The sequence below is a fragment of the Juglans microcarpa x Juglans regia genome, chromosome 5S (assembly GCF_004785595.1).
Source record: "Juglans microcarpa x Juglans regia isolate MS1-56 chromosome 5S, Jm3101_v1.0, whole genome shotgun sequence".
Taxonomy (NCBI): domain Eukaryota; kingdom Viridiplantae; phylum Streptophyta; class Magnoliopsida; order Fagales; family Juglandaceae; genus Juglans; species Juglans microcarpa x Juglans regia.
This window is the reverse complement of record NC_054603.1, coordinates 1,036,241-1,063,539: the sequence shown is the minus strand read 5'-3', so window position 1 is coordinate 1,063,539 and position 27,299 is coordinate 1,036,241. Positions and strand designations below refer to the sequence as shown.

General features: G+C 35.2%; 3 protein-coding genes and 1 pseudogene across 3 annotated transcripts; 2 read left to right on the top strand and 2 right to left on the bottom strand.

The window, feature by feature from the left end:
* Nucleotides 1–245: 245 nt before the first annotated feature.
* On the top strand, nucleotides 246–2,126 carry LOC121268599 (protein trichome birefringence-like 8). The gene is made up of 3 exons (XM_041172923.1): nucleotides 246–830; nucleotides 1,300–1,661; nucleotides 1,857–2,126. The coding sequence occupies exons 2-3, from the start codon at nucleotides 1,343–1,345 to the stop codon at nucleotides 1,991–1,993; spliced, it is 456 nt and encodes a 151-aa protein (XP_041028857.1). The 5' UTR covers nucleotides 246–830; nucleotides 1,300–1,342; the 3' UTR covers nucleotides 1,994–2,126.
* Nucleotides 2,127–2,270: 144 nt separating this feature from the next.
* LOC121268596 lies at nucleotides 2,271–14,093 on the bottom strand. Its single transcript, XM_041172920.1, has 18 exons — nucleotides 13,865–14,093; nucleotides 12,293–12,785; nucleotides 11,813–11,904; nucleotides 10,955–11,119; nucleotides 10,467–10,860; nucleotides 9,568–9,686; nucleotides 9,395–9,467; nucleotides 9,092–9,312; nucleotides 8,960–9,004; nucleotides 8,617–8,713; nucleotides 7,358–7,549; nucleotides 6,706–6,809; nucleotides 6,467–6,557; nucleotides 5,718–5,867; nucleotides 3,962–4,087; nucleotides 3,396–3,566; nucleotides 2,811–2,870; nucleotides 2,271–2,714 (listed from the first exon to the last, which is right to left on the bottom strand). Exons 1-18 carry the CDS (start codon nucleotides 13,903–13,905, stop codon nucleotides 2,601–2,603), a joined length of 2,748 nt encoding a protein of 915 aa, XP_041028854.1. The 5' UTR covers nucleotides 13,906–14,093; the 3' UTR covers nucleotides 2,271–2,600.
* Nucleotides 14,094–18,597: 4,504 nt separating this feature from the next.
* On the top strand, nucleotides 18,598–19,965 carry LOC121268597 (probable F-box protein At2g36090). The gene has a single exon (XM_041172921.1). It carries the CDS (start codon nucleotides 18,730–18,732, stop codon nucleotides 19,876–19,878), a length of 1,149 nt encoding a protein of 382 aa, XP_041028855.1. The 5' UTR covers nucleotides 18,598–18,729; the 3' UTR covers nucleotides 19,879–19,965.
* A 748-nt stretch (nucleotides 19,966–20,713) lies between these two features.
* LOC121268598 lies at nucleotides 20,714–25,585 on the bottom strand (annotated as a pseudogene).
* Nucleotides 25,586–27,299: the final 1,714 nt, after the last annotated feature.

Genomic DNA, 27,299 nt, shown 5'->3' with positions numbered 1-27,299 from the left:
GACATCATGTGCGTAATTGTAACACTTCAATGAAAAGATAATATTTAATTTAATTATTTTTTATTTTAAATAGAGTGGTAAATTAATTGTAGACATTGTGTAAGTTTATCATTTTTCTTATATTGAACCGACTTTTATACTCATTATTCTAAATTTTATTTTATGAAAAATCATAAACTTATAATTAGTCTATAACTAATTTACCTAAAAAGATAATTAAGTAAAATTAAAATTATCTTTTAATAAAGTGTCATAATTATATTGATTAACTTAAAATAAATTATAAAATAATCGTGTAAAAGAGTTTTTAGGTATCATCGTCACCCTCAATATAATTAGCTAGCGAGAAAAAACGCAACACGTCGTCACTCTGTAACCTCTTCAACCCCTTCTTCCTCTTCTTATGGATCTTGAATGTCCCAGCTCTCAGCGGAAATTACCCATTGCACAAAAGCTCCAGCTTCTCCTCTTCCCCAATATCTTAATCAAAAGAGAACTAAAATTTGTACTCTTTTTTCTCATTCTCCTAATCTCTTCCGTCGTTATTTCCAGTCTCGTAATTAAGCCCTCTGGACCCTCAGTCCATTCTTCGATCGTATCGGTTTCTGATCGCAATTTCTTCAGAACTGACAAAATCCGTCTCTAGAAGCTTCTGATTATTCGAAGGGCGCGCAGGTGGGTTCGGGATGAAAGCCACCCTCTTCATTCTTAGTATCTTACACTGAGAACTGCCCGTTTCTTGATCCCGGCTTCGGGTGCAGTCAAAATGGACGAAAAGATGAAGAATACCGAAAATGGAGATGGCAACAGGCGGGCTGTGATCTTCCAAGGTAATGATTTGAGAATGGAGTTTCTGAATGCCTGTTCATGCATGCCATGCATATTGCATGGATGGTTGCCCTTTTCTTCTTCTTTTTCTTATCCCTGTTGGGTCGGGTCCTCTTTCCGTATGCTCAAACTCTAAAAACCTAGAACTAGCTAGCAAGACTCCAAGAATTTTTGAATGCCATTGTCTGGGAGATATTCAAGTTCAAAAATGTATTTGTTAGCTCAATCCTTAAAATGTTAGGACTAGAAATTAAGTGTTTTTAAATCATTTTGTTTTGTGAATGGCGTGCGTCCCGTTAACTGGCCACTTATAACCAGGTGACTCTGCATATGTACGTTATTTTTTAGTCTATAAAATTTGAGGGGGAGAGAGAGAGAGAGAGAGAGAGAGGGATCCTTTTCTAATCCTTTTAATTGCAAAATGCTATGCACAAGACCATTTTGGTAAAATGTTGTGTCTAAGCATCTCAGATTCAATGCAAGCGAGCTCTTGGAAAGAAGCCGAAATGGACGTATGGTGTTTGCCGGTGATTCTATTGGAAGAAACCAGTGGGAGTCTTTGCTATGCATGCTTGCACAAGCAGTCTCCAACAAGTCCAGAATATATGAAGTTAATGGAAATCCCATAACCAAACAGAAGGGCTTCCTCTCCATGCGGTTCCATCATTACAGCCTTGCCGTTGAATATAACAGGGCACCTTTTTCTGGTTACCACCTCGGAACTCCTCAAGTCAAGTTCGAATCACCATTTGGGTTGATGAGTTGTACTGGTACTCAAAACGGTTGTTCTGGTTTTTCATGCCGGGCATTGGTGGAACGAAGATTGAGATCATGTACGTAAAGAGTTTCCAATATTTTCTGCTACCCGTGATCAAATATTCGACATCCACGGCCGAATTTGCTCTTGCTTAATCTTTTGATGACCCAGAACATGACACCCTTGTGATCATTTTGTTGATAAGTGACAGTCATACATAAAGCTGAGATAATTAATGGTAAATGTTTACGACTGTTCTTCTGCGTTTCAGGGGCTGCTATTTCCAGGAAGGAGGCAAAAATAAATATGATAATGAGCATGATGGAAGCATTCCGGAAGTCTCTACAAACATGGAAGTCCTGGGCATTACGAAATCTTGATCTAGAAAGGAGTCAAATTCTTCCGTAGCCATTCCCCTGTACATTACAGGCAAGTCTCGTAAAGCAAATAGATGTATAATCCCAACTAGGGCACATCTTCATTCATGGTATCTGTAGGCAGCAGACTATCTGTGTAGACTAATTCATCACCAGTTTCAAACCCTGGAGGCGCCCTTGATTACGCAATGAATCATGAGCTCCGACTCAAATGTTTTGGCGTGTAAAATTGCAGGAATGACACGTGGGATGGCAGGGGTTGATGCGATAAAATTATGAAACCGGAAACAAAAACTACACGATGCTGCAAGCTGAACCACTGAATAATGTATTCATCTTCAATGTAATTAAACAGATGGATAATGGTAATGGATAATGGTAACAGGACGATCCATTACTTAAACATCACCTAGGAAAGATGGTCATCCTTCAAAGAATCAAGCGCCAGGGACTCCAGCTCTAGCTTCACAAGACTGCAGCCATTGGTGTCTGCCTGGAGTGCCAGACACATGGAATGAACTTCTATATGCTCATCTCTTGTCAAAAGAATTCAGAACCAACTGAGATTAACATTTAAAAAAATCATGCGACTCCATAATCTATAACATTGGCTGTACATAATTTACATTGGGTTCTAGTCAGGCTAGTTCCTCCGAATTTTCATTTGGATTTTCTTCACTGGTTTCCATCTCTTTGACTTTCTCAAGTTGCCTCAATAGATACAATCTTTCAGGACCATAAGTAGATGGTATCTGCCAAAAAACAAAACAGTTGACTGGGACAAATACAGGATTTTAATCTCACGAAGATTTAAAAAAAAAAAAATTACTTAGGGTCAAGCCACACACCAGTGCCGGTACGTATCTCTGAATGGCAGCCAACATGGCCGCATGTCCAACTGCAGTAACCTATAAACATGTTCGCTACATTAGGTCAGAAAGGAATCAATAGCCAAGAGAGAAGGGAGGGGGGAACCTAAAATTGTGATTATGCATAAAGAAGGCACTAGAAGCTTTGATAGTACATATGAAACCACCAATAGATTCCTTTTTTCTAAAGCAGAAATTACATGTGTATTCCTTCATTTAGAATGTACACATACACAATCTGTAAAAAACATGACTATAAACTTCGCAAAAACATTAACAAAGAACTATTTTCTCATGATCGTAGAATCCCAACTCATCTGAAATGATGTGGCAACAAGACTACTCAAGTTTGTGGGACCAAAAAATGGTCCCACTCACACGAAATGGAAGGAAAAAAGAGGCATGCTAGTCCAAAGAAGTGAGACTAGAAGTTAAAACCTACAGCAAGAATTTTGAGCTATATAGTGAATAAGATATTATAAAAAACCTGGAAAGTGAAAAATAAGAATGCAATGTTTTTTTTTCCAATGCAATCATGAGGGAAATATTTCATTTTAAACTCACAGGAAGAAGCATCAAAACGCCAATTGGAACAACTGATGCTAAGTCGGTCATCGTTCTTCTGAAAGCTTTCTTTTCCTTTCCAGTCAATTCATCTCCTACTAGGACACGTCTGAGCAACCCCATAGAAGCAGCAACATCGATAGCTAGAAGCTGGGTTCCTTGCCAGACATCCTGCTCAGTAATAGTTGATTATGATGCGTTAAAGCTGAGACATTCTCATACAAACAGGCAAGGAGAAAACAGTCTAGTTCTTAAATTACAACTAATGCTACTAATTCCAATAATCAAAATTCAGTGGCCCTGGTAGCAACAGGGAATCGAGAGGTAGTGCAGGTCTAGGCTATCAAAGTAAAAGTAACGTAGTGCAGGTCTAGGCTATCAAAGTAAAAGTAACATCAAAATTTTAAAATCCACATTCTTTTAAAGGGGGGGGGGGGGGGGGGGTGGCACTTGAAACTGCAAGAACGCATAATGCAAATGACTAAAAAATAGTGGTAGTAAGTAATGTATACTGGTTAGACCATGAACCATATTTCAACTGATGAAAAACCATAAGATATCCGTACCGTGCTGGTTTCTTTCAGCTTGACAAATGATTTTTCGATGATACTATCTTTCCTCTGGACCTGAACCAATTGAGAATCTCTTGCATCAGCATGATACTTATCACCATCATCTGTAACGTTATACTCCTGAAAAAAAATCATATCTAATTAGGAAACTTCTTTTATGAGTAATAAAAGATTTTATTGAAACAAATGTATAGGTGAAGCCCATTTACACATGAAGTATGCAAAAGAAAACACCTAAATACATTCTAGAAAACGGAAAGTGACATCAGAAAACCATGAATGGAAAGACCATTGTTCCCTAAAACTGAAAACCATGACAGTAAGGAATGAATAAAGAAATTCCAGATTTGTTCTAAAGAACGCTCTTTATCATTAAAACACTGTTCATTCCTTTCCATCCAAACACACCACATAAGACACAGGGGGATCATCTTCCACGCCGCGCCCACTTGAGAACAGCCATGAATCCCATTCCAGCAAGCAAGTAGTTCGACCACTCTCGTCAGCATCACCCAATCCAAGCCAATTTTGCAAAAAACACCGTTCCGCAAAGTCCTTGCCACCTCACAATGCAAAAGGAGATGACCCACTATTTCCCCATTCTTTTTGCACATGCAACACCACTCCATAACAATAATACCTCACTTCCTTAAATTGTCCAACGTCAAGATTTTCCCAAGAGAAGCTATCCAAATGAAAAAAGCCACCTTAGATGGCACATGTGACCTCCAAATTCTCTTCCAAGGAAAGGAAGGACTGTCCTGAAAAGACAATAGCTTATAATACGAACAAACAGTGAATTTTTTACTCCCCTTCAAAGTCCACAAGATCCTATCCATGACATTACCATTAATCCTCAATGAGTATAAAAAGCTAAAAAAAGTTGAAACTTCATCAATCTCCCAATCTTGAACTGCTTGAGTTAAACAAATACCCCACTGAATCACACCATTAGAGCAAGAAAACAGATCTGAAACAGCAGCAAACTTATCTGAAGCCAATCTAAAAATAACCGGAAACATACTGTTGAGAGCCTGCTCACCACACCAAATGTCAAACAGCAGCAAACATATCTAATTAGGAAACTATAGCCTCAAACAACACCAAAGCATCTACCTCTCACTCTCTTGCACCCACCAACATAAATACATTATAAAATAAGGGTTAGATTAGGTATGCACTTTTACTTATATAAAAAAAAAAAGATTAGGTATGCACTTTAGATGCACTTGTGTCTTCATCAAAACTAGCAGTGCCCGTGCATCATGACTCAAAACAACCATATATTTACTGCAAAGCAACAATTTCTCAGAGAGTCCGAGATAATTATTCATCTTCATCTCATGTAAGCAAAGCCAAGGACTTTTGGCAACGTCATGGACCAACAGCTGACCAACCTTAAATTACTATAACACATAGTCCCACCAACCGTCGTATTATTCTGAAAATTTTTGGGAGAAGGCAAGGCAAAGTTTTTCAGGAGTCAGCCTTTTGGAATTTATAGGAAGAAGAGCAGTCCAATTTGCTATCAAATGTAAAATCCTGCATTGAAATGAAAGACATCGACACCAACGCATGGCCCATTTGCCATCAGAAGCTCAAAAAGTCAACATAATTTACTGGGACTGAGTCACCTTTAACCTAGGCCCATCCAACATTCGCCAAACCAAGGAACTCTACCTCGTAATGGCAGATTTGGCTATATTTGTTCTGTGCATCTGAGTATCTTATTTAAGAGTTTGAGACATACCTCCTCATTATCTGATTGATCAGTACTTCTTTGGACACGTTTTTCCAGTTCTATTAACTCATTCCTTAGAAGTTCAAAACGCCACATTTCATTAGATTCTGAGTCCGGAACATCAATATTGGAAGAAGTCTGCCCCACACATTCATTTTCCTGCATGCAGAAGAAAAATAAAATCAGATGATTTCCACTTCAATAAAGCACACCATCTTAAGCATAATACTTTTTTTAGGTACCATATTAAGCGTATTTTTTTAGGAACCATATTAAGCGTATTATATTAACTACCTAAGGCAATGTTATGTCAAAAACCAAGTGAACAAATTGTTGGGATGCTGGGTTAAAATAACTTGAAAGCTGAATTCATGTCATAGCCCTTTTAGTATTCTTCATTGCTCAGCTGAGACTACTGAGTGTGAAAAGAACCCTGTTAGCTATCCTTTCTCTTTGATAAGTCAGTCAATAATCTATGCATAAATAAATAAATACAATGTAATCATGCACCCAAACACATTATAGGAATGGCAGTCATTACAATTTAGTTGAGCTAATGACGTACAACCTGCCCCTGACCAGAAAGAATAGACTTTTTAAATATGCGAAACATATCTACCAAACAGCAACCATAGTGCTTTCGTATACAAGAATTCCTCAAATGTAAATAATGCATTTGGCTATGATTCCCCCACAATGTTATGTGATATATGCACAAGTAATTCACATCATATACTCATGTTAAAAGTGGGACATACGGATCCGTCCATAGTTGACTCTGGACCAGGCTTCATGGCTGGAGGGCGCATAAAAAATGAGCTCCACAATCCATCAGATTTATTGAAAAGTCTGGAACAAAATATCTTATTGAATAAGTTTAACCCAATTGAAGAAGAAAATACAGTATATCAGGTCACCTCGGAAAAATCAAAGGTGGGGATTAAATTCCAAGCTTGGAGCATGTGAAAGAGCCAAACCTAGAGTAGTAGTTCCATACCTGTTGCTCTTGCCCAGCACAACATTAGTACTATTCCTGTTTTTTCCTTTCAAGTACGGTTGCTTCCCACCCAAACTTGTCTGGGAATTACGGTCTCCATCTCCCTGGATAATAAGTACAGCAAAGAAACTGAGAAAATATACAAATTTCAACAAGGATGGGTGATATCACACAACAGCTGTACAGACATGATCCTAACTGATGAAGAATGTGACTGACAAGATCAAACAGAAAGGATTTATACTGAACGTTTTAAAAAAGACATAAAAAAACGTTTTAAAAAAAGAAAGACCCATGTAAGCTTGGCAGAAAGCAAGGATCGCAATCTGAACATGCAAAGAAAGACACATGCTGAATTGGTGGTTTTCATTTTCAAGTAAAACATTATTCTCTTTTTTCAGACTTCATTGAAATTTAGTGAAGTATAATGTGATCATTTGCTACATTTAAGAGTTTATTTTATGTTCGATAAAATCTTATGACTAACTAACAGATTTATTGGTGATAAAGATACAAAATTAATATCACTAGCCATCCAAAAATTACATCATTTTACTCTCAAACGAATCTTCAAGACAGTGAGAAAGTCAAGTGAAGTGCAGTCACTGGTTTCAGTCATTCTTGAACAAATATCAGATAACCAGAAGAAAACCTGCTGAAGGGAAGCTGCTTTCGCTCTGAAGGATGCCTCAAAAAACTCAGCCTCTTTTTTTAGCTTCCTTATTTTCTCAAGGTCAGAACAAGCAGCTTTTAGATGCTCTTTTCCAGAACTGGAACTTGATACATGCAACTCTTGAAGCAACTTTTCTAGTCTTATAAGAGCTTCTTCCACACTCTCCAATGCCTGAAACAAGAAGTCAATTTCACCATATCAAAAAAGCCTTTGACCAAATCCAAATACAAGGACATAGCAAAAGAACTTTTCGAACTGGGACACTAATGGAATTTACAAATCCATTTATTGGGCCCATCAATAGAAAGGTGAAACACCAAGGGTGAGATTAACTAAATGTATATTGAAATTTACCATAATGCAAAGATTGAGGTCCACTAAAAAACAATGCATTGGCACATATAGTGAACTTTCTGTATATCATGTTAAAAATTAAATTCATAAAGTGTTCACTTTTTTGTTGTGTTAAATCTTTTTCTATGCTATACATTTTTTCATGATTTAATTGGCTTTTCATATACTTGAATGGTGTAATAGGATACCAAGAATAAGTCAGAATGCCAACACTAAGTTAACCTAGGTCAATTGATACTGTAACTAAGACCCATAAGCAAAAGTGTGGATTCCAGAGTGAAATAAAGTTCACGTTAATAGAAAATATTACCATTGAAACAATTCAATCGAAAGAAAATGGAAAAGCAAGACAGTAAATGCAGATTAAGTGATGAAGTCCCAGACGAGCCAAAGTACCCCCCTAAAAAACTCGTGTTTCTGCTCCTTATGATGCAATTAACTCAAATTTTCAGTTAAAAGAATCCTAAATGGCATGAAAACTTGTGCGATGACTTTCCACACATAACTCACTGCTCAGGAATAGTCGATCTCCTCTTAATAGCTCTTTTAATTAGAAACTGAGAAGTTCTCAATTTTCTCCATGCCATGATTTGTTCAGAACTGCAAAATCAGTTGCATACTACAGTATCAATATTCCATTTCATGTCTCATTCCTCTGCAAGAGTAGGAGGTTTAGAATCCTGATTATTGTTTAGCCCAAGAGCGAGATGGTGACTATTCAGAATGTAGCTAAAGCACACAAAACAAATATAGATCCTTGTGACAAAGGTGTTCCTAGGTAATGCATCAATTCATAAGGGGCAGATGCGACTTCAACATTAGCATGAAAGCCATTAAATACAGAGACCATTGAAATGCACTTGAATTGAATGGAAGAAGCCAACCTTGTCAAAAGAATCCGACTCTTTCTTAGTTGGCATATAAGTCTTAGATCCACTCCTCTCAAAAGAACTCTTATTGTTGCTTTCCACCAAGTCATTCCTGCTTCACATAATTGAGAAAATGTGATCTACAACGACTTGTTGATTTTTAAACAAAATCCCTTGGTCCATATGTGCTCACCATACCTTGTTTTACAGGTTTTCATTTTAATTTTTGACACAGATGAGTGTACATGTGAACCTGTGTGTCTCTGTGCATGCGCACAAGCACACAGGTGTGTGTGTGTGTGTGTGAGAGAGAGAGAGAGAGAGAGAGAGAGAGAGAGATCTGCCTCCATTTGCTTACTTCAACATTCCCAAATCTTCCATGCACTCCGTCAACTTGTTGTGCCTAGAGAAATAGAAAACATGTCATATTTGCATAAACCACATGCAGCACTTCATAGTTCAAATATTGCATAAACATGAGTTCAATTACCCTCTAGACAGGAATTTTGCTGCCTTGACGTTAGAAGGTTTCTCCAGCCATTTACTGTGTTTGATAAAGCTCTGCATCCAATGAGAGCAAACATCAATTATTTGGGAGATAGCTTCAGCATTGGGAGGACCTTCTCTTTTACTTTTATGGCCGTGTAACTGTCCTTGGGTGCCGATGTTTCCTGGATAAAAAGGCAACCAATCCAACTCTTCGCAGACTACCTAAGGAATTCAAAGTGTGATCAAATTCCATAACTGAACCATGAAAGATATTTTTAAGATCATAATAACCGTACATCCTAACCTCAACATACAATTGATAAGAACTTATTGATGAAAGCTGAGGATAGTATAACACACTGCCCCCGATAAGGTACCTACAAGAAAGAATGGGACAATTAAATAGATAACCAAACCATAGAAGCAATATCAAACTTAAGGGAAAAATAAATAAATTTCAAAGATCAGAAGATATACCTAATGAAGCCTTCAATAGGATCATCTATAACATCATAACCACTAGCAGATAGGAAGGACTTTGTACTTCTGCCCAAGGCAATAAAGAATCCAAATATAGCCAAATCCCTCTCCAAAATCTGTTGTAAATTAACATTGAATATCAATAACAGCTTCTACATTATTAGAAAAATGAATTAAGATTTACTCAAAAATAGGCAAGTGGGAATTGAGAACTCCCATTTCTGTGCTATTCTTCTTCCCTATTCCCCTTCCTTTACACATCCTATACCATTATATTTCTACCAAACTAAATGCAGATTGGTTATTACTTTGATTCTTAGCCAATCAATGCTATTATTAATTATGTCAAAATATGATTATGGTCCTGAACTATGCTTTAGATTCAAATTCCATCCTTGAACCACCAATTGTTCTAAGGTAGTCCTTGAAATTTTGTAAATACTTGATATACCCTTACTTTATCTCACTGTTACTATGCAAAGAAAGTTGATGTCAAAGATTATTTTACAAACGAGCATTTGCAATGTCGACGTGGCATGCTAAACCACAAATTGGTCTCACATACTAGAACATATGAATTTCATATTTATTGAAAGTAAAACAAGAAGAAAATGACCCTCAAATCTGGGGTCTTACTTATTGAACCACATGTCCCTTCATATGAGGAATTTAGATTAATATATATACTTAGGTTGTGCCTCCCTGCCCCTTGAATAATATTACCTTCCCAAAAAGATTAATAGTTATACCTGTGTCTTACTTCAAAATGGTGGTTTTAGTCAATAAGGTCATTACCTTCATATGCATCTCAAGTTCAAATTTATCAATCAATAAGCAAACCTTTTTGACGGGTGAAAGGCAGCATGTTGTCTCTAAAGCTATAACCTAGCACTAACCTCAATACTTTCAGATGTCGTCAGTCTTGACCATATTTTCTCCCTATCTATAGCCCGTTGCAGTTGCTTCTGTACAAGGTTTACCCAAAAAATGACCTCTTCTGAATTCCAATCATTATTTACCCTACATGCTGCAGCTCGAGGACCAAAATGGACAAGAAATTCTCTGCATAGTCCAATATCCTTCATAGAATGGTAAGCCTGGCGTATAGGAATAAAATCAACCAGCAAGTCCATCAATCTACCAGTTATTTCTGGAATCATGGAAAGGAATTGTGGACAAGAAACTTTTGCCGGTCCAAGTTTTGTAATGGCAGCAATGCAAGTAAGGGCAAGCATGAGGAGTGATAAATCAGTTGCATTCCCTGATCCCAATGACACACCTTTACCACACCTGGAAGCAAAATAGAAAGAACATCATTTCTAAAGTAACTTCAAACTCATCATGCAAAACCTCAACATGCAGTAACTTGGAGATGACAACATACACAGCAGTGGCAGCAGTAAAGCGCACATTCCCTTCAAAATAATTGACAAAGGACATCACTGACACTGGAACTTGCTTGGACCAAAACCATTCAAAAGCTTCAGGTTGCTTGGCTGATAATTTATCCCTGATTAAGCTCTCCAGTGGAGCTGATAGCCGTAATAAACTGCATTGACCAAAAAAAAAAAAATAGACAATAAAAAAGCCTAAAGAAAAACTGAAAAGCAACATATAGATAAAGAAAGGGGGGAAAGACAATATAGGTAGCTTAATGCCATAGACTACAATGTTGATGGGAGTCAATGACCTCTTTAAATCAGATATTTTCAAAGAAAAGATAAATCCAACAAAATTAAGAGAATAACACTCACGCACATTATGAAGCCTACCTTTAGAGACCCTGCCTACAACAGGATACAAAATTCAAGTTTTCATAATTGACTTATGTCAAACTTGCCAGTTACTTGAGAAGGGAAAGGTGTTTTGTTTAATGAGTAGGAAAAACAAAGGAAAGTAGATGAAGCTTATCTCCGAAATTTTAAGACTTCGCATTTGATTTCAAAATTGGCTCAGGCTGTGGAAGACCAACAATCAAACCTTGCCGCTGATTAGTTGAGATGTAATAAAGTAAATGCCATTACAATCTGAAGAGGGGAAGAAATTTCAGATCCTTAACATGTGACAAGAAACACTATTTTCATTAACAAAGCAGGCATTGATATCCATCAATAGTTTGCCAGTGAAAGGCATGATGGCTTTAAACTGACAACAAAAACTCCCAAGTTTGGCAAGCGTCTGAAAATCGATAGCTACCGAGCAACATAAGAACTGATGATATGAAACAGAAGCAACTTGCTACCTCCTTTGAACAACACGATTTATATCTCTGTCTCTGCCATCACCTCGGGATGAAATCTCACTTGCAGCTTGCAATAAGGAATATACAGAAGCCTGAAAATTTTCTTGAATCTTCAGATAGCTTATATATTATATCAGTTTGAATTAAGTAGCAACTGATAAATCAGACCCTAATACAAAGGGTTCTGAGTTCAGGGATCTCTTATAGTTGATCACATACGAAAATCTAGAAATTTCACCGGGTTACTTTCATGATATATCAACAAGGAATTTCAAATCATTTTGTAATGTAAGAAGTAACAACTCTACCAAAGGAAATAGGAAACTTAAATTGCATTTTAAAGGGAAAAACACAAGTTCTCATAGATATGGATAACAATTTATGAAGAAGAAATATATATCAAGCCACTGCAAGAGTGTACACACATAAAATGAAACATTTATCAAGGCATAACTTCCAAAGAAAGTTTCACAGCAACACCTGATAAGACAGTGTTTTCATCCATGCATTCCTGTCTACACCAAGCCAGGCAGTTGAAAGCCAAGATATTTTTAACAATGAATCCTGTTGTTTGATTGCCAACTCAAAAATCCTGGCAGCCTCATGCAAAGACTGGACAAGTCCATCACTATAATCTTCACCTTGAAGTGATTGACTTAGTTTGGCCCTCATTCCATCCATCTCACCACTCCTAGTTGCTTGGGGACTTCCATTGACAGTTACACCATCATCAGCAGATGCAAGAGGACAGAGGTGTCCCATTTTTCTTGATTTATGAGATGCTAAATAGTTGTTCCTATATCCCACTGACAGGTGGTTAAAACTGTAATTATTCCTCTCCAACAAAGTAAGCCTTATAGCGTATCTCTTCCTCAAACTACCCCAGTTTACCAGGAGGTGATCCAAGTTAGCCACTTGTTTAAAGGAAGTGCGGGTTCTAATTGGCTTCCCCGATAGCCACGGATCTGAAGAGCTGCAAATACATAATACGATAATAAGATGCAATGTACACAAATAATTTAACAACAGGTGACCTTTGAGGGGATAAAATGGGATACAAACTAAAGGGATAATGGCTAGTCCTGTGGCTGTGGGCACATAGCTTTCAAAATATAAGAACTTGCAGCTGCTTCAAGAAGTTATCCTTGGTGTGCTTATCAAAAGCCAACAAATAAGTCGATACCATTTGAAGAAATTAATTTAAAAAAATTAAGACACAACTTGGTTACCAACAGGCTACAGGGTAAAGCACTCTAAAGAAGCCGCAAAAAGCCCCACAAAACAGGGTCTGAGTCCAATACAACCAAATCTCATGCATTTTGACCCACAGTTAAACCATTATAGCATTTCGTAGTTTTGTGTAGAAAACAATAGGTGAATCCTTCTTCTTATAGGTTTTTCAAAATAGCAAATGGAATGTCCTGTGATACATTACTTTAATATCAATGCGGGAAGCATTACAAATACAACGTTGTTTTGTTTCAGCACAATCTCTCGTTCAATCAAGTCACTCGAGATTGCCCATAACCCCAGTCTCTCGTTCAATGTACATTACAACCCAAGCTTTAAGAATACACATTATCTCGTTTGATCTGAATTTAGTCCCAGATTAATTCCAAGACAACTCAATCAGGAAAAATTAAGGGAAAAAAAACCTTGGAATTCACAATTTTCGCTTTGGTCAATAAGGGACACAGAATCACGAACGAAAAAACTCAGCCAAATAATGCGCAATTAATTTCCAAGCCAAATAATGAGGGAAAGAAATCAACCAAACTAGCTCGCTCAAGGGATCCTAGACACAAAAGTACAGTAGGAAGTTGTATGTCTCCCCTTTTTACTCTTTTACTCTCGGCCAGTTTCTCAGCAAACAAACTATAAAACTTCAAATTGGAAAATATTAAAAAACAAATAAAGAGTGAGTTAATTATTCTAAATCACATGACCAAAAACCAGAGCCTCCTTATATTACTTAGTCCAAAGGAACTGTAATTCCGTGAGTCATAAAAACGACACAAACACCCCTGCAGGAAGAGAAAGAAAATTGAGCACCTTGAATGGAGGAAGCTGTCATGTTGCAATTTAATCGACATATTTGAAAATAAGAAGGCAAATCTGCTCCGTTGCGCAGGAGCAAAAGCAAAACAATCGAAAATAAGAGGAGGTCTGGGGAAAATACGGGGATGAAGGTGTTCTTGACCAGAAGAAAGGAGGAGGGGAGGGGGGCGACGTGGCAAAAGGGGTTTATCCTACTACGTGGAGAATCGAAAGATCACAAAACAAAAACGTTGGGTTCGAATTCGGGGAATGGAATTTGCATGCACTTCTTCTGTTACTTTTTAAGCACTCTAATGGGTTAAAATCTAACTTTAATCAAATTTAACTAACAATATAATATTTAAAATACCCGATATTAAATTAGACATGTCCATATAAATTTAGATATTAATTACAGTAACTCATCAAATATGTGAATATACAGTAACTTAGCTCAATTCTATAATATTCATTTTTCACTCCTCTCACGTGTTTTTTGTAATTAAGATATTTGTTTCAATTTATTATTATTAAATATAAAATGTGATAACATAAATAAATTAGTTAATATTAATTATTAATTTAATTAGAATATAATTATTTTTAATATTTAATAAATGTGATAAATATTCATATTAATTTAATTATAATATAATTATTATTAACATTTAATTTGTAGAACTACAAAATGTGATAAAAATAAATTAAATAAAAAATTATTAAATTAATTCTATTTTATTGTTATATAAAAAAGTAAATAGATAATAGATTTAAATGAAATAGATAATATTAGTTAAAATTTAAATTTGTATTGGGCCAAATTTAACGAGAATGCTATTAGTAGTACATTTTTTCAGGCCTCGTCTCTAAAACATAGCCCCTCCGCCCAAAACCCAAAGCCCAATATTGGGAGTCTCTAGGATGGATATACATTATCTCGACTCTCGAGTCCTTTCGGTTTGTAAATTAATTTTATAAAATCTTTTCATAATTAAAATATTTTTTATATTTTCTTTTTTCTGTACAGAGAATGCGACACCAACAATTTAAAATTTTGGAGAATGCTATTATGCCATCTTAATTATACTGTCTATTTTGTTCCCGTTGAAAATATAAAATTATATTTAAAATAAAATGACTTCTAAAAAGATTAAAAAAAAAAAATTAGAAAATTGAAACCTTAAGTTTCTTCTACTCCTTTTATATTTGTATTTTTAATTTTTTTTTAATAAATTACGCGACACTTCATGATGATACCAAATCAATGAAACAAAACTAACGATTTAACTAGAATTACGTAATAGCATTTATCTAAAAAATTAATATAAAATCTAATCCTTGAGATATTTATCATTAATTATAAATTTGTGAGAACGTTGGAATATATTTGGATTTATGCTTTTATAAAACTATAAATAGTATGGGACCATCATTTTTAAGGTTGCGTTTGGATGTTGAACTAAGTTGAGTTAAGTTGAGATGAGATGATAAAATATTGTTAGAATATTATTTTTTAATAATATTATTATTTTAATATTTGAAAAAGTTAAATTATTTATTATATTTTGTATTAAAATTTAAAAAAATTATAATAATAAATTGAAATGAATTGAGGCAGATTGAATAACCAATCGAAGCCTAAATCTTCGTCTCTAAAATCTAATCAAAGTACCAATTCAATCTACTGCGCAAAGCATTAGTCAAAGTTTATATTTTTTTTATTTTTATTTTTTGAATCAAAGCATTAGTCAAAGTTGATTGTTTCTTCTCTCCACCAATTTTATTGGAACAATTCGCCGCCTCACCTACCGTCCCATGTCATTCACTTATTTTAATAACATTCAATGCCTTTATTCCACACTTTTTTTTTAATATGCTGGTTAAATTAGAGTCTAATATAAATATATTACACAAAATATTAAATATTTATGTAAATTTCGTATTTATTAAAAAATCTCACGTGAACAGAATTTAGACCTGTCCTCATGACCTTAAGTTAATCGCTTGCTTTTAATTACTTTCTCCTTTCGCTTTCATTTGTGGGCATGCATCATTTTCAGGATTTATCAATATTAGATTATCTTTTATTATATTTTTATATTAAACTAGAGGCAGTTCAAGAGTCATCTTCATGTGATTGAGGACAGAAGCAAAGGATCCAGCTAACTTTGATACGATCTGCTCAGAAGAAAAAAAAGACTTCAACATGATTTGAGAATAAAGAAGTGCTACAGCTGCAAACAGATCTCAAATTTACAAATTATCATGACTTCATATGATACGTTAGATTTACGTTACAATAAAAATAATTTTATAATTTAACATACCATATAAAATCATGTCAATTTATGAATTTACTTTTATACAATCTCATTATAGCCAAAGCACTTGTCATATAGTATTCTTTACATGTTTATTTTACTTTCCATATGCACACAAATATTGAATATGATCACATTAAGTCACAAGTAAGATATTTTGATAAAAAAATATTTGAAAAAAATAAATTATTTTTAATGCTTTTTATTTTTATTTTTTTTTTATCAAATTTGTATTTATATAGGATCAAGCTGCATGTCATCCTAATTAGTAGAAGTAATGACAGCTTAAAAGTCTACAACCATATGGGCGTAAGCAATTGACTCAAACCTTACCTAATACATACCAAAGATAATAGAGACTATAGATCTTTTGCTTGGGAGTTGGGTCGATTATAGTACTGATCCTGATATCATCATGATCCACGCCCTAATCCTATCCTTTCTTACAAATATTGAAAACAATAATAATAATAATATTGAAAACGTCTTCGTCACTGAACTGTAATTGGTCATCGATCGGGTCGCTATCAAATGAACCGCCACGATTTAATAGTCCACTCTCACGGGGATCTTAAGTTAATAGAAAGATATATATGACAAAACTATATTCATTTTTATTAGCTCATTATTATTATTATGGCGTGTAATATATTTTAATCTATTATATTTGCAATTGCGAACTAAAATAAGAGTATTATTTATAATTTATTTTGAAAAATAAGTTTGAAATTTTACAAATTAAATATTATGATTTAAATTATGTAAATAATATGTTCTACACATACTATTTTAAAAATATAATAACTTTTAAGAGCATTAATATTGGATTATACAAATGCAAATACAAAATTTACATAATATAACATGATTTTGCATTTGGTTATTCCACTTAAAACTTATTCCCTTATTAGATTATCCATTTATCAAACAAAATAATAATAAAATATTATAAATTTAATAATTTTTTTTCAATTTTTTTGTTCTATTAATTTGTTTTTTAAATTAAGAGCCATATGAAAATATTAATATTATACAATATGAGACTTGGATAAATATGTGGATAGGTCCTGGAGTGTAGTGAATACATTTTAAATATTTCATACAATACTATCGAAAAAAACACATCTATTACATTTTCATCTAAAAAAAAAAAACACCTGAGACAAGCACAAGGTATAAGCATAAAAAAAAACCTGCTCAATTGTAGCACAAGGTAGAACCGTAAAACTACATTTTTTTTGGGTGGTTGGTAGAACTAGTACTTGCCAGCAAATTACTAGGACCAGAACGTGCATGGGTGTTGGACTATTTTCTCGACCAAAATGCGATTCAGTATTGGGAAGAGAGAGAGCGTCCAGACCGAAGAAATAATTGTTTAATAGATTTGGTTGAGTTACAATGAATGTTAAATATAATTACAAGAGACGATTTACTGTAGCTGAAAGTCATTTTGGTTTATATTTTTCAATACATGTCATTTTTATCTTCTATTAACTAAATTGTCTATTTTATTTATATTTGTATAATTCAATGCCAATGCTCTAATAAAACTGACAAGATTAAAAAAGAAAAAGAAAAAGATTATAAATAACAGCAAGAAAAAACCAGTTTAGAAGACAAACCAACCCCTGCTATATATAAATAAACTTCTCAAATGTGAAAACTGATGAAGCAGGCTGAAAATGACCTCTGACCATGTAAAATGTCTTCTTCCACGAATTTCCGATTCAAAGTTTGAACCAAGATCAACTGCCAATTTCCTCCTACAACGTGTTCTTTACTCGAATATATATATATATATATATATACACGCATTGCCCAATCCATGTCGAGTACATACGAAAAGGTTCACTAAATTAGTACAGAACATAAATAACACGATATTACCATAATAAAGTATTAAATCAATCACAATCTGGTTAATGACCTTCTGATCCAGTGGTACTTGTCCCCTACCCTTCATCTCAGTACGATCGCCAATACCTTCCCCACACGTCAATCCTTTGCTAATAAGGGTATACAAATTTTGTTACATACAATCATCAACTGTTGTAATGTTACGCAATTATTTTAAAAAATAGCAAAATTTATTACTAAAAACTTAATTTTTTATCGTCTTATATATATATATATATTTAAAAGAATTATGCAATTTTTACATATTTTATAATTATAAATATAACTTCTCTTAATAAAATAAATAAATTTAAAATCTATGTAAAAAAAAGTAATTTTTTAATAAGAAATCTTATTTGCAAAATTTAGGTAGTAGCTTAAAACTTAAAAATGTATCTAACCTTACCAATAACAATAATAATCCCAGTCAAAAGTTGTCGTATGAAACACTAATATAGATTTCAAACTTTCTATTATGCTTTAGACCTAATTAATAGTTTTGTTTAAAAAAGTCAAAACAGGACCAACTGCAGTCTGCACTGAAGTTGGGGCAGCCTCGTGATTCATGAGAACTGAGGAGACATTCAGTTCACAACAAAATACCAGTCTTTTCAGTCTCTCACTCCTAGGTACGTAGGTTCCAACTTCCTACATAAACCCTTCATGTCTACGATCACTACCCATGTTTCCTTCCATTCTCCTGTCTTTCCATTTCCTACCAAATCTTGTGTCCGGAAAACGGTGTATTGTGCATATATGGCTACCTCGTCCACTTTTACACCACCCATTCACTCCACCACCACCGTCGATGACTGCGGCACCACCACACTCTCCGCCGTCCATCCGGATATTATTCAGACTAATATCTTAACTCGCCTCGACGGGCCCACCCTAGCCTCCGCTGCCTGCACATCCTCCCAGCTCTATGCCCTCTCTTCCGAAGAAAACCTTTGGACAAATATCTGCAACTCCACCTGGCCTTCAACCAAAACGCTGCGTCTCCTTCAAGTCATCTCCACGTTCCCCAACGGGTCCCGCTCCTTCTTCTCCGACTCCTTTCCTCTCCTCACCAATTCGGACTCCACCCCTGCCGCTAATTATTCCTCGCTTAATCCCAAGTACCATCCGACCGAACTCGTCTCCGCCATCGATGTTTACTACAAAGGAAAGGTTGTTTTCTGCAAGGTCATCGAGACCGAGACCGTGACCGAATGGTTCCAGCGCTCGCCTTTTCGGCTCGATCTTCTGGACCCGAAAGACGTCGTCCCAACGCCGATAAGGTTCAACGGCGGTGAGGAAATCTGTCGTGAGCTTGCGGATGACCTTACGCTTAGCTGGATTCTGATCGACCCGAACGGACGGCGGGCGGTGAACCTCTCGAGCCACAAGGCGGTCTCGGTGGAGCGGCACTGGCTGAGCGGAGACGTGCACATACGGTTCGTGACAATCCTGGCCGGTAAAAGAGGCACCGCCTCGGAGTTGGTGCAGTGCGGGATTGTGGTAACATGCGGTGGGTCCGAGGGAGGGGAACTGCTGGTGAGGGAGGTGAGCTTGCAGGTGGAGGACATGGATGCGATGCATTTGAATGGGAAGGACAGTTTGGTAATATTGAAGAGGAGTTTAGAGGGCGCAAAGGTAAGAAGGGGAAGGAGGGAATTAGACGAAGGAAGGAAAAGATACCAAGAGTATTTGGAGAGGAAGAAGGAGAGGAAAGAGAGAAGGTTGAGGACTGAAGGGGCATTAGACATGTTGTGTATGGCATTTGGGGTCTTGGTATTTTCCGGCTTCTGGTTGTATGTCTTGTGCAGATAAAGTAAACATTCCTGATTCCTCGTATCTATTAAAATTGTGAAAAACGAGTAGAATGCGAAGAAAATGAGTTATTTTGTTGTTGTGAAAGACTGTCTTCTGGTTGTATGTCTTCTGGTTGTTGTGAAAGACTCCTGCTCGGTATGCATGAAAAAGGCGCTGCGGGTTACGTGCTGATGTGGCAGTTGTGTCATTGCCATGTAATTTCCTTTTATTTAAAAATAAAAAATAAAAAAGACAACAGGACGAAAACATAAAGAGTAATATTATATGCAGTCGTGAAATACATAAACGCCGTACAATCGTTTTAAAAAAAGTAAAAAAATACAAGATTACATGAAAAAAAAAAAATTTTTTAAAAATGAATCTCTCTTTTTCAAAATGACTGTACGACACTTGCGTACTCTACGACTGAATGAAACATTACTCTTCCTTCTAGAGAAGTGATACAACATCAGCTCATCTACAACTAAATTAGGCTTTCTTAATATAATAATATTTGTTTAAAAAATTTATTCATAGAAAATTTAAGCAAAAGTAAAAGAAATTTGAAAAAAATTATTACTTCCTCGAGTGGTTGTTTAGAGGTTGAAGATAGGTTGGTGCTTTATCATCTGTTCCAAGTAATTGGGCGTCACTGTCATGATCGTGACCCACGAGCTATTGGGATACGACGCACAAGCCATTAGGATACGACCCCTCCCTCACCCACTCACTCATCAATGCTCGTCCCCAATAACTTAGCCTGAGGCTTTGGACACCGCTAACACGATCCAATACAATCGAAAGAACTGGCGTCAAACAAATAAAGCTTTGCTTACCCAAAGAGTGGACCGACTTCGAAATGAAAACAAATCTCTATTTCAGCCGTTACAAACATTCTATTTAACGGAAGATAATAACATGAACAGAACCAATCAAGAGAGTACCACCCTTCCAATATGCAAGGAAACGAACTTCTCAAAGTTTACAAGCATCCGAAAGCCTGAAGTTCTAATGATGTTAGTCCAGAAAGATATTATACTTCCCTCATTTGTGAAACTCGAGTAAACAAACTATATACAGAACCGACCCTACAGATATTTTAAGCCCATCGACATCCAGAAGGAAAAATCACTACTGCTCTAATGGTACTAATGGATGGTTCACCTTCAAAATCTTCAGAAGGAAAGCTCACCAGTTCTCTGAAGGTACTCATGGATGGTGCACCTTCACCAATGCTTTGTAAAACAGATCAATAAATTGATCGTCCTGGCAAAAGAACCGTTACATGAGTCAGCTGGTAATTTCGAAATTTTAAGCTAAGAGGCTTGGCATGTTGGGATTGAAGACATTCAAGAATAAAGATGCATGCGCCTAACCACTTGCTAAGTTGCAGGCTACAGTTTATGCACTAGGCAACTTATCATAAACCAATAACCCTCACCACATGAGCACATTAATGCCTTGGCATTAACCTATATAACATGGTCATCTACAATGCGTTCCAAAATGGTTCACTTACTATATGAGCAAAATTATCCACTAAATATTGGGCCAAAATTATACAGTAAACATGGGAACAAATTAGATAATGGGGGAAACAAAAAAAAAAAAAAAAAAAAAAAAAAAAAAAGAAGCTTAATGGAAACACCTGAACAAGCATCAGAAGGGCATCACGAACTTTATCTCTGCTAATAAATGGTCCATCAATTTGAGGCGCAGAACTAGGAGTAAGAGACAGTGGTGGAGTGGGTGGTGGAAAGGGCTGAAGCATAGGAGTGCCATATGGGCGCTGCAAATGCAGGGGAGGATGCAGAGGAGCTGTTGGCACTGATGAAGAAATAGGTGGGATCATCAATGCAGATGAGGAGGAAGTGGTGGGTGAAAAAAATGAAGAGGGCTTCAGAAGATTAGTGACTTGATTGCTGCTTCTGATTGGATCAAGTGTGTCTTGGAGGGGGTTGGATTGGATGAAGCCAAAAGAGAGAGTGATGGTACTTGTGGAGTTGCTGCAGGAGAGGAAACAACACTGGGCGAGTGAGACGATAAAGGGAGAGTTGCAGAAGAATGATAGATGGGCTGTGAAGAAGGTCTTGAGTTAGCTAGGTTTAAACCACCGCTTCCAATATTTGTAGCTGCCTGCAATAGTACGAGTGAAAAAAACTTGTCAGAAACGAGACCGAACAAGTATGATATTCATTCCAAAGGAAAAAAGGCAAGAACGGAAAAATTAAGAGCATCTCATGTTAGCATGCAAGCATACAGTATCATGATTGAAAAAAAAAAAAAAAAACTTGCAGAACATCCAAGCCAAGCCATGATTTTTATGTAAACCAAGAAGGAATAAATATATTTATGGAACCACACATCTTTATAGCAATAAATTTATTTTTCTTTTAATAAGTAATAATACTTAATTAAAAAAAGAAGAAGCAAAAGGCACATCTAGGTATGCGGTGTGTATACATTGTATACAAGAAAATCACCTATCTAGAAGAAGAAACGATAAAAGAAAATCATAAAAAGAGCTGGCACATTAAAGTCTACAGAGGCTGTCCAGAGGAATACGGTATTAAAAAATAAAGAAAGCTTTCAATCACTCCCAAAAATTTATGCATTACATCCACCTCAGGCTAATTCAGTGTCTTTATAATGCATGGAGAAGCCCAATGACGGATAAACTAATTTTACAGTTATACCATATAATGCATGGTTTTTTCTTTTATTTTCAAAAGCAGTAAAAGCTTCTAGGACAATCTGAAAGACTATCTTAGATCCCATCCACAATCATTACACACACTTATTTCATCTCAGGATGCAAGCAACAAATTCTTTTGGCCAACAAAAACAAGTTTATTTGACATCTTCAATACAACCCCCTCCCCCCCCCCAAAAAAAAAAAAAAAAGAAAAAGAAAAAAGACTACAATAATGTGCACGAAAAAAAATCCTTGACAATAATTAGAATTAGGCCTTAACAGAAAAACTAACGATTAGAGACTAGCACTCTCGCTACAAGTTCAATATTCAGAAATGGAGTTAACTGTCTCAAAAAGAACAATACCACTGCTCCAAACTAATGTTAAAATTGAAGAGAAAATATTAAGAATCAATGGTAAACTAGAACCTACACCAAAAATGCTCTGAAAGGAAGAATCTTCGGGAGCATCAGGGGCAGTTGATGATGGCTCCAGAGGACCCTCCATCACCGACATGGTTGGGACTGCTTCAAGTTCCTCAAACTCACTGAGTGTAGGAAAAGATTGAGGGGGCCAAAAAGAAGAAAGTAAGAAAGAAAATTAGTCATGATATTATGGCCAGCTTAAAATCAACACGATCAAATTATGGATACAACTAGCACCGATTATTGCTAAATAATTTCTTTTAATAAGTAATTAGTAATATTATCAATGAAAAGTTATGAGGATGTTACCCAATTACACACAGAGTATAGGAAATGCACCTAAGATTATTACTAAAGTATTATCTGGCAAACACATTGTGAGTACCCAAGGACCAACATGAAAATCATCCTAATCTTAGCATCTGCATCACTTTGAAAAGGAATACATATAATAACAATTTTATGACTCATATGGTCACCTTTTGCTTGGAGATACTTTTGACTTTGAAGGAACTTTCGAATATGCATTGAGAATCCTGTAGAAAAAACACGACAATGTCGGTCATAAAGCATCTACTTAACATCTTGATCTCAATGGCAGAATTGCAATGCAATTCCTTTATACAACATAAACATGTATAGCATCCAAGTTTGGTTTTAAAATACGAAAATACAATACAAACATACATTAGCATAAATGAGAAAGTGATATAGGAAGTATATGCAAATCCAAACACACAAGCAGCCCAAGGCACTCTGGTATTTTTCAAAACAAACTTGCATCTAAGTTATCTACATTGTTCTGTCCATCAATATGCAGTACAAGCTGGGATGTTTAAAAAAGAAGTTAACAAGCAACAACACAACTAACTGAGCCAGGTAAGGAAAAAAATGTACCTAGTAAATAGATTTGCAACATCCTCACACTCCCGTGGATTGTAAAACCAAATACCATTAACTTCTTGGGATGCATTCCGATACAACAGGTAGGGAACCTGAACTTCATACTCAAAATCTCCCAATAGATTCTCCACTAGGTTATCTGTTAACCAAAAAAAAAAAGAGGTTAAAATGAAAATAAAAATAAGCGATAGAACATGTGTGAAGACCCAGTTGAGATCTATCTGGGCATTTCGAAGAAATCAAACTAGGAAACGAAAACTACTGTAGCTTTATTTCCAGCAGGTAACCAACCACCGGTGTCTTTTTAACAATTAAATCAAGTTATCAGCTTGGAAGAAAACTCCGGATAATCATGTGATCATGCACTTCTTTCTGGTGAATTTCTCGGTTTGTTCACTATGGTATGATCCCAAGTGTAGTAGAGAAGGTAAGAGGCTAAAGAGACTTCTTTTATATGGTTATGGAAATACGTGCGTAGCCCTATTCACCATATTGTACAACATCAAATAATCCGCCATGCTCCCTTCATATCAAATGGGCCTTGATTTTTCTATTGGACCGTGCTACTCGGACCGATATTTAACCGAGGAAGTCGACTGATAAGTGCATATGCACTTTTTTTATTTTTTTCCCTTTTCTTTCATTCATTTTTTATACATCTTTAAATATTTTTTTTTAAAAAAAATACCAATTCACTAATAGTCATTTCCTTAATTATTAAATAAAAATAAATAAAAAATTAAAAATTTAATTGGTCACTTTTATCGGTTCAACTAGCATTTTCATTTTCTATTCTATTCAAAGAAACTACCAAGATTTACCACGGTATTGGAAAAAAAATTCATACACCTGCGATCAATATTGATTGAAATACTTCATATCCATTTAAACAGCACAAACGTTATCATCTTTAACGTTATAAAACTATAAAATCCGAACCTGTGTTACGCCGATTCATTACAATGAATTGGAACCGCGGTTGAGTGTTCCTAAAAACAATAACAATGGCAACAACAGCATTAGCAAGGCAGCCAAATTTGTGCACGTGATCACATAAACTCTAACACGAAACTATATGAACGGCATAAATATTAAATCTTCACCCCGAACATAACAAAAATATCACCTCTTGACGACAAAAAGAGATCCTTCAACGTCTTTGCGACTCTGCAACCGCCCAATTTATTTTTTTAGAAATAATAATTAAACAAATGGAAAAATATGTCGCATAATTGCTTTAATAAGAGCTAAGAAATGGCATTAAGTAAGACAAACAACGGTAGCAGGAATAGTTATGTTGAGGTTTTTTTTCGATCAACAGATGCGAAAAAAATCTAAGATTCCAAACTTTTAATTTTCTTCCACTTTCCCACATTTACGTAGCAAGAAGAAAGAGCGGAATAATAAAATTGAGAAGCCCACCCATTGGTTGCTCTCGATATTGAACTCGTAGAACGTGACATGCGCCGCGGTGATCAAAATCTCTTCGATGAAGGGATCCATTCTCTGGAGCACGGTGAGGTTGAGCATTTTGGTGCTCTGCTGGTCGAGATTCGGCATCAATTTTCCGGTCTGAGACATGTTTTCACTGCACGGAGAAAAGCCCTAAATCCTATAGTTTCCTTGTGGAGTTTCCTTTCTATTTACTTTCCCGGGAAAGTTGAGACAGCAACGTGAGTTCTGCTGAACTTGCAAATTAGATCTGAGTCCTTGTAGTATGCTGATTAAATTACCGGAATAACCCTAATCTCGTTGGATTTTCAGTCTTTTCATTTCTTTTCTTTTCTTTTGATAATTGCTTTAGCCGCAACTGAATTTTGAATATCTCGGACGGTGATTTGAAAATAGAATAACTTATATACGAGAAGAAATTTTTTAACTGCACTCTTATTTAGCTATTCTCCTATATATACTCGTTCTTGTTTTTTTATTTGTTTTTGTGGCAATATATAAGGTTGTAATCAGTTGGTTTGGTCCGATTTTGAATAAAATTTAGAACCGAATTAGTATATACTAATTTTATATTTTTAAAAATCGATTACGGATCAATTACTCTCTAAATCGGTACTTTCGATTTTATCGATTCCGGTCTGATTCAGTCTGATTTTTCAGTTTTAATATACTATATTATATATTATATAATATATTACCAAGACAGCGGAAAAAAAGAAAAGCCGAAGCTGACTGAAGAAGAAGAGAAGGAAGGGGATGGAAGAAACAAGATATATTGCACAATAATTAAATAAATTATGCAAGCACAAGATATATTGCACAATAAAGAAGAAGAGAAGGAAGGGGATGGAAGAAACAAGATATATTGCACAATAATTAAATAAATTATGCAAGCACAAAATAATCAGACGGTTAAACCGACCATATGCATGTATGCATATGCAAAATCAATTGTAATAAACATATAAACTTTATTAAAATTAACAAGCTCAAAGTGATTACAAGCGCAAGATAGTGCAGATTTGTACTTACAGAAATCAGGATAAATAAGGAGACTCAAGAACAGGGTAGTATGAAAAAATTTTTTTGCAAGCGAGTTTGTGTATCAAATCGCGCACCGATATTAACATATAAGGCATATATTTAATGAAACAGAGGATTCTTTTTTTTCCTCTCAAAATTTTTCTTTTTTTATTTTTCTCTTCAATAAAAAAAAAATCATGTAATTGTTGATACGTAGTTTGGTACGCTTGTACTTAACAAGGCTCTTATATACTATAATACTATAGTGATAATAATATATTATAATATATATTATAATTGTATTATAGACTATAGTGATATATTATAGTATATTATAATATATAATGATATAGTATTAGTATAACTATTAATACAATAGACTATAATAATATAAGATTTTAAAATTTAATATTATATTAATTAGTAATTTATCATATAATAAAAATTATTTTATATATAATTATATATTATATATAAAAATTATATACAATATAAAAAATTATAATATATATATGAACCGGTCCGGTTTAGTCCAATCCAATTTTAGAAAAAGAAAAATTAAAAAAAATAAAACCAGTATTAAACCGAACCAAACTTGATACCGAATCTACCGGTTCGGTCCGGACTACCAGTTTACTGATTTTCTTTTACACCCCTAGCAGTACATTATAGAGATGCCTATCTCTTAAGGGCAACCAAATTATCAAGGCCAATCACTCCGGGACATTTTGACTTGGATTAATCTTGTTAAAATCAGTGTAGAATAAAAATTAACTTGAATGATTAACTCTATATATCGACTCGAAATTTCACCTCTTTTATGTACGGAGAGTATTCACACCACCCTCCAATCCTCTCTACGTTAGACTGCCATCAAAATGAATTGTAAACTAAACATTCTCACCTCATTATCCCCGTATTAAAGGCTCGAACAATGTCGT

What these genes read in the sequence shown, in the direction of transcription:
- LOC121268599 (XM_041172923.1), top strand. Translation starts at nt 1,343, where the DNA reads ATGGTGTTTGCCGGTGATTCTATTGGAAGAAACCAGTGGGAGTCTTTG. An exon ending in GGAACGAAGATTGAGATCAT is followed by an intron (nt 1,662 to 1,856) that starts GTACGTAAAGAG and finishes TCTGCGTTTCAG; the next exon opens with GGGCTGCTATTTCCAGGAAG.
- LOC121268597 (XM_041172921.1), top strand. Translation starts at nt 18,730, where the DNA reads ATGTCTACGATCACTACCCATGTTTCCTTCCATTCTCCTGTCTTTCCA.
- LOC121268596 (XM_041172920.1), bottom strand. Translation starts at nt 13,905, where the DNA reads ATGTCGATTAAATTGCAACATGACAGCTTCCTCCATTCAAG. An exon ending in AATCGTGTTGTTCAAAGGAG is followed by an intron (nt 11,120 to 11,812) that starts GTAGCAAGTTGC and finishes TGGTCAATGCAG; the next exon opens with TTTATTACGGCTATCAGCTC. An exon ending in TTTACTGCTGCCACTGCTGT is followed by an intron (nt 10,861 to 10,954) that starts GTATGTTGTCAT and finishes TTTTGCTTCCAG; the next exon opens with GTGTGGTAAAGGTGTGTCAT.